The 7,100-nt window shown below is 43.3% G+C and overlaps 1 protein-coding gene across 4 annotated transcripts in view; it reads left to right on the forward strand.

Moving 5' to 3' along the window:
• rttn (rotatin) overlaps nucleotides 1-6,904 on the forward strand; it is a 58,773-nt gene extending 51,869 nt beyond the window's left edge. For all 4 annotated transcript variants that reach the window (XM_029697658.1, XM_029697666.1, XM_029697642.1 and 1 more), the window contains exons 45-49: nucleotides 4,969-5,153; nucleotides 5,433-5,745; nucleotides 6,222-6,325; nucleotides 6,418-6,487; nucleotides 6,620-6,904. In XM_029697658.1, coding sequence (XP_029553518.1) covers nucleotides 4,969-5,153; nucleotides 5,433-5,745; nucleotides 6,222-6,325; nucleotides 6,418-6,487; nucleotides 6,620-6,699 — 752 coding nt within the window. In that variant the 3' untranslated portion in view covers nucleotides 6,700-6,904. The remainder of the gene's footprint in view (nucleotides 1-4,968; nucleotides 5,154-5,432; nucleotides 5,746-6,221; nucleotides 6,326-6,417; nucleotides 6,488-6,619) is intronic.
• The last annotated feature ends 196 nt before the right edge of the window (nucleotides 6,905-7,100 follow it).

Raw genomic sequence — 7,100 nt, forward strand, 5'->3', positions numbered from 1 at the left:
AGAGAGGAACCAGGCTCTGAGGGGTGGCAAGTCCTCTTTTGGCTGTCATGTGGAGATAAGGCTACTTGACCATTAATGCCAGATCGTTCTTCAAGATGTTCAAACATTCATAGATGACCAGCACCCTCTACAACATTGGTTGTAGAGGGTGCAACAGGTCAGCACCTCAGGAGTAAATGTCAGTTGGCTTTTCGTAGCCGAGTATTCAGTGGTAGAGAGAGGGAGAGTTGGAAACAGCAGGTCCGGGACAAGGTAGGTCGTCCGGTGAACAGGTTCCATAGCCGCAGACAGAACAGTTGACAGTGGAGCAGCAGCACGACCAGGTGGACTGGGGACAGCCAGGAGTTATCAGGCCAGGTTGTCCTGAGGCATGGTCGTAGGACTCAGGTCCTCTCACTCCAGTGCCTTGCCGTTCGCCTTCGCGCCCCTGGGCCAGACTACACTCAATCATAGAATCTACTGAGGAGATGAGTCTTCAGTAAAGACGTAAAAGTTTAGACTGAGTCTGCGTCTCTCACATGGATAGGCAGACCATTCCATAAAAATGTACTTCTATAGGTGAAAGCCCTGCCTCTAGCTGTTTGCTTAGAAATTCTGGTGACAATAAGGAGGCCTGCATTTTTGGATCGTAGCGTAAGTGTATGTACGGCAGGACCAAATCGGAGAGATAGTTAGGTCAAGTCCACGTAATGCTTTGTTGGTTAGCAGTAAAACCTTGAAATCAGCCCAGGCGTAACAGGATACCAGTGTGGAGAGGCTAGCACTGGAGTAATATGATTAAATCTTTTGGTTCTAGTCAAGATTGTAGCAGCTGTATTTAGCACTAACTGAAGTTGATTTAGTGATATATCTGGGTAGCCGGAGAGTAGAGCATTGCAGTAGTCTAATCTAGAAGTGACAAAAGCATTGATTTGCTTTTCTGCATAATTTTTGGACATTTTTTTGCAATGTTAAGAAGATGGAAAAAAGCCGGCCTTGAAATTTTCTTGATATGTTCGTTATTGAGAGATCAGGGTCCAGAGTAACGCCAAGGTGCTTCAGTTTTCTTTGAGACGACTGTACAACCATCAAGACTAATTGTCAGATCAAACAGCAGATCTTTGTTTCTTGGGACCTAGAACTAGCACCTCTGTCTGAGTTTAAAAGTGAAAAATTGGCCTGTGAAAAATGTCTGAAACACAGGTGTCCAGGGTAAGCAATTTTGGGGCTTCACCATGTTTTATCAATGTACAGCTGTGTGTCGTCCGCATAGCAGTGAATGTTGACATTGTGTTTCCGAATGACATTACCAAGAGGTAGAATATATATTGAAAACAAAAGCGGAACCTTGAGAAACACCAACACTTACAATTGATTTGTCAGAGGATAAAACATCCACAGAGACTAACTGATATCTTTCTGACAGATAAGATCTAAACCATGCAAGAACTTGGTTTAGATCGACATTAAGGTTTAGGAGCATGAGGACAGATGCAGAGCCTTGGTCTGACTCCAATAAAAGGTAATTTACCAACTTCACAAGGGCAGTCTCAGTGCTATGATGGGGTCTAAAACAAGACTGGAGAGTTTTGTATACATTATTTATCTTCAGGAAGGCAGTGAGAGTTGCTGCGCAACAGCTATTTCCAAAAATGTTTAGAGGAATGAGGTTTTCGATATAGGCCGATGAGTAAAATAATTTTTTATAATAATAATCTGGGTCAAGGGTTGGCATTTTTAGGAGAGACTTTATTATTGCCGCTTTTAGTGAGTTTGGTACACATCCAGAGGATAGGGAGCTGTTTATTATGTTCAACGTAGTATGGCCAAGCACAGGAAGTAGCTCTTTCAGTAGTTTAGTTGGTATAGGGTCCAGTAGGCATCTAGAAGGTTTAGAGGCCATGACTATTTTCGTGTCGAGAGAATTAAAAAACTTTAGTGTCTCCATTTATCCTAGGTCCTGGCAGTTCTGTGCGGAGTCAGGACAACTGAGTTTTGGAGAAATATGCAGATTCAAAGAGGAGTCCGTAATTTGCTTTCTAATGATCATGATCTTTTTGGCGAAGTTCATGAATTCATAACTGCTGAAGTGACGGCCATCCTCTCTTGGGGAATGCTGATTTTTAGTTAGCTTTGCGACAGTATTGAAAATTATAGATTTCTGATTTGTTTTTATTCTCCTCAATTAGGATGGAAAAGTAGGTTGGTCGGGTAGCAGTGAGGGCTCTTCGATATTGCATGGTACTGTCTTTCCAAGCTAGTCGGAAGACTTCCAGCTTCGTGGAGCGTCATTTCCGTTCCAATTTTCTGGAAGCTTGCTCCAGGGCTTGGGTATTTTCTGTATACCAGGAGCTGATTTCTTGTGACAAATGTTTTTTGTTTTTAGAGGTGCAATGCGACTGCATCTACGGTATTACGCAAGGTTAAATTTAGATCCTCAGTTAGGTGGTTAACTGAATTTTGTGCTCTGATGTCCTTGTGGAGGAGTCTGGAAGGGCATCTAGGAATCTTTGGGTTGTCTGAGAATTAATAGCGCAGCTTTTGATAATCTTGGTTGGCATTTGAGCAGATTTATTTGTTGCGATTGCGAACGTTATAAAATGATAGTCCAGGATTATGAGGAAAAATATTTATTCCACAATATTTATTCCACGAGATAAAATTAGATTGGGGTATGACTGTGGCATTGCGCGGGATCGAAGACATGTTGGACAAAACCCACTGAGTCAATGATGGCACCGAAAGCCTTTTGGAGTGCGTCTGTGGACTTTTTCATGTGAATATTGAAGTCACCAAAATGTGTATGTTATCTGCCATGACAACAAGGTCCAATAGGAGTTCAGGGAACTCGGTGATGAATGCTGTATATGGCCCAGGAGGTCTGTAAACAGTAGCTATAAAAAGTGATTGAGTAGGCTGCAAAGATTTCATGACTACAAGCTCAAAAGAAGAAAATGCAGTCTTATTTATTTAAATTGTTTCTGCTGTCGTAAATGTTAACAACACCTCCGCCTTTGCGGGATGCGTGGGGGATATGGTCACTAGTGTAACCAGGAGGAGAGGCCTTATTTAACACAGAAAATGAATCGGGCTTGAGACATGTTTCAGTCAGGCCAATCACATCAAGGTTATGATGTCATTGACTCTGACTGCCTTGGAAGTGAGGGATCTAACATTAACTAATACTATTTTGAGATGTGAGATATTATCACAATCTCTTTCAATAATGACAGGAATGGAGGTCCATTCCTGTCATGTAAAGAAAACTAATTTGTTTTTGAGAAATAAGCCTTTTGTCCGTATGGAACATTTCTGGGATCTTTTATTTCAGCTCAGTAAACATGCGACCAACACTTTACATGATGCGTTTATATTTTTGTTCAGTATAGATTAGATTATTTGTCTGTTCTAAAAACATACATTTTTCACTTTCAGACTGGGCTGTAGATAAACAGACTCCAAAATGATTTTAGACGCAATGTTCTTAGCTTAGCGAAGCCTGATGAAGACAATTTAAAGTTGTGAATGCTACACAATTTTTGTGAAATTGTATTATTTTGTCAAAAAGACATGCATTTTCCTTGATCTGGGTACTCCAACTAGGCTGTAGATATAGGCCTATACAACCCCTATAACCCATTGTCAGGCAACCAGCCCTACTCCTTGTGACCGACACACCTTGTTAATACGAAATAAATACTACAGGATCTATCAGGCCTCTCATCACAAACTCTCACCTATCTATCCTGCCTCTCATCACAACCTCTCACCTATCTATCCTGCCTCTCATCACAACCTCTCACCTATCATATCCTGCCTCTCATCACAACCTCTCACCTATCTATCCTGCCTCTCATCACAACCTCTCACCTATCATATCCTGCCTCTCATCACAACCTCTCACCTATCATATCCTGCCTCACATCACAACCTCTCACCTATCATATCCTGCCTCTCATCACAACCTCTCACCTATCATATCCTGCCTCTCATCACAAACTCTCACCTATCTATCTTGCCTCTCATCACAACCTCTCACCTATCATATCCTGCCTCTCATCACAACCTCTCACCTATCATATCCTGCCTCTCATCACAACCTCTCACCTATCATATCCTGCCTCTCATCACAACCTCTCACCTATCTATCCTGCCTCTCATCACAACCTCTCACCTATCTATCCTGCCTCTCATCACAAACTCTCACCTATCATATCCTGCCTCTCATCACAACCTCTCACCTATCATATCCTGCCTCTCATCACAACCTCTCACCTATCTATCATGCCTCTCATCACAACCTCTCACCTATCATATCCTGCCTCTCATCACAAACTCTCACCTATCTATCCTGCCTCTCATCACAACCTCTCACCTATCTATCCTGCCTCTCATCACAACCTCTCACCTATCATATCCTGCCTCTCATCACAACCTCTCACCTATCTATCAGGACCTCTCATCACAACCTCTCACCTATCTATCCTGCCTCTCATCACAACTTCGCACCTATCATATCCTGCCTCTCATCACAAACTCTCACCTATCTATCCTGCCTCTCATCACAACCTCTCACCTATCATATCCTGCCTCTCATCACAACCTCTCACCTATCATATCCTGCCTCTCATCACAACCTCTCACCTATCATATCCTGCCTCTCATCACAACCTCTCACCTATCATATCCTGCCTCTCATCACAAACTCTCACCTATCTATCCTGCCTCTCATCACAACCTCTCACCTATCTATCCTGCCTCTCATCACAAACTCTCACCTATCATATCCTGGCTCTCATCACAACCTCTCACCTATCATATCCTGCCTCTCATCACAACCTCTCACCTATCTATCCTGCCTCTCATCACAACCTCTCACCTATCATATCCTGCCTCTACACCTGTCTGTCAGTGTCAACAGTACTCATACTTTTCTTGCTTTGCTGCTTTTCTCCTCTCTCTCTTTCCCTTTCTTTCCTCTCCCCCCAGCTTGTAGCTCTCTGTGTTGTGGTTTGGCCTCTGGCCCCCGAGGGCCCCCAGGTGGCTCCCTGATGCACTGCGTCATGAAGCTGGCCTCTGGGGTTGCCCCCGACAACAGCCCTGTCCAGCAGCTGGCGTTCTCTCTGCTGGCCAACCTGGCCATCAACAAGGACTGTAAAGGAGTCCTGCACAAGGTAATGTACTACATTATTACCCCTACTACATTACCCTTACACCCCTTACCACATTATCACCAAACCTGGCCCTGCAGAAAGTAATATGATTGGAGACGGTGTCAATGTGACTACTGGTTAAAAACATGTCTTTACTGTAAGTTGAGTCTATTTGCACTCTGCGGTTTCGGTAACTTTTTAAGCTTTAACTAAGCTCTCGAGTTCAGATGTCTTTCTCAGTTTCAATCAAAACCTGGCTGAATCTCATTTCTCTCTCTCTCCCTGCCTGTCCCTCTCCAGAGTAACTTCCTGCAGCCGTTCCTGTCCCTGCCTGTCCCTAAGCCAGGCAATAAGACGGGTCCTGGTGCCGGGGGGCTGTTGGGCCTGTGGCTGAGGCTGCTCCTGAGTGTCTCCTTCGGTGAGGACGGCCAGCTGAGTGTCCTGAGGCTGACCGGAGCCCTGGACCTCCTTGCTGACCTGGCCGCTACGCAGCCCCAACGCTACCGTCACTATAGCAATGGGAGCAGGCCCATCACCACGACGGACAATGCCCTCCTCATCCTCCACAATGTCTGTTTCAGCTCTGCCAACAAACCCAAAGTACTGGCCAACGGTAGGGATGGAACACAGGGTATACACATGAATGTTTTTATCAGAGAGACGTTGAGAAATGGTTTCTGTGTTTAAATTGCCCTATTCCTACCCTTGCATCGCGTTTAAGGTTTACAAAAAAATATAATCTGATGACATCTTAGGGGGGCTTCTTTGAATTCAGATTTGTTCTTTCCAGTGGAAAGCTTTGTCTTCCTGTATGCGTGTGTGAATGTAAAAGGTGGGTGTTTGATGAATGTAAAGGGTGGGTGTTTGAAATGAAATGGAAGCTGTTAGGTCTTCTCTTTTGATACTTTGTGCTGAACTGAAAGAGGAAACGATCTGAAACAGGATGTGTGAACAGAAGTGGTCTTTGTTTCACCATCACACCCTGTTGAACTAGCTTATCTTTGCTAATGATGTGTCATTTTATGAATGGGAAATGTTTTATTTTCAGGAATAATACTATGTCCAACATGATTATATGTCCCTGTCCAGATAAGGCCATGAGGGTGCTGGTGTCCTGTCTGGACAGTAAAGAGGCTGAGGTTCGCTCTATAGGGGCCTCGGCGCTATGGGCCCTGCTCCACAACTACCAGAAGGTACACACACGCACATCATTTTTAGAATCATAAGAGCTCATTTATATGAAGTACAGCTGTCTCTAACCTGCCGTTGTGATTCCTCATCTAAGGCCAAGACCACTTTGAAGTGTCCCTCTGTCAGACTCAGGGTGCATGAAGCCTATAAAGTTGCTAAGAAAGGTAAACGTTTCACCTTTAGTCCAGACACTGAATGTGCTGGAAGTGTTTGATGTGTCACAGTCCTGTTGTTATTGTGCTCTATTGCCTCAATTTGTGTGTGTCTGTGTGTGCCTATCTTTTTGTTGTTGTCAGATGCAGAGAAGAATCCTGACATCATGAACACGTACCTGTTGAAGTGCCTTGAAAACTTAATTCAGCTGCTGAATACCTGACTGACACATCGGTGCAATCTGACAGAATGTAGACACCTTGAAACCTTATTTATATTTGAAGTGAATATATGTGTGCAAACTTGATACAGTAGATATCGTTTTTAATGTCCCTACATCTTATCTATGATCTGTGATGTTTTTGTATGTTTTGTACATATTTTGGGGATTGAATCATAAATTAAAGTAAATAATGATGGAAGAAAAATTATGGCTGACTTTTATGCTTACAACACAAGATAATATAATGTTTCAGAATGATGTTCTGAACCTGATACCTTATAAGACAACTCCAAGATATAGTCATGAATAAGTACAATGATACCATTTCCTCTAAATGAGGCCCGTGTAGGAAAGGCTTTCATTTTCAGATAGTGCAACAGTGGTGGAACTGTGGCTGGAAA

This window comes from Salmo trutta, chromosome 2, assembly GCF_901001165.1.
Source record: "Salmo trutta chromosome 2, fSalTru1.1, whole genome shotgun sequence".
Lineage (NCBI taxonomy): Eukaryota > Metazoa > Chordata > Actinopteri > Salmoniformes > Salmonidae > Salmo > Salmo trutta.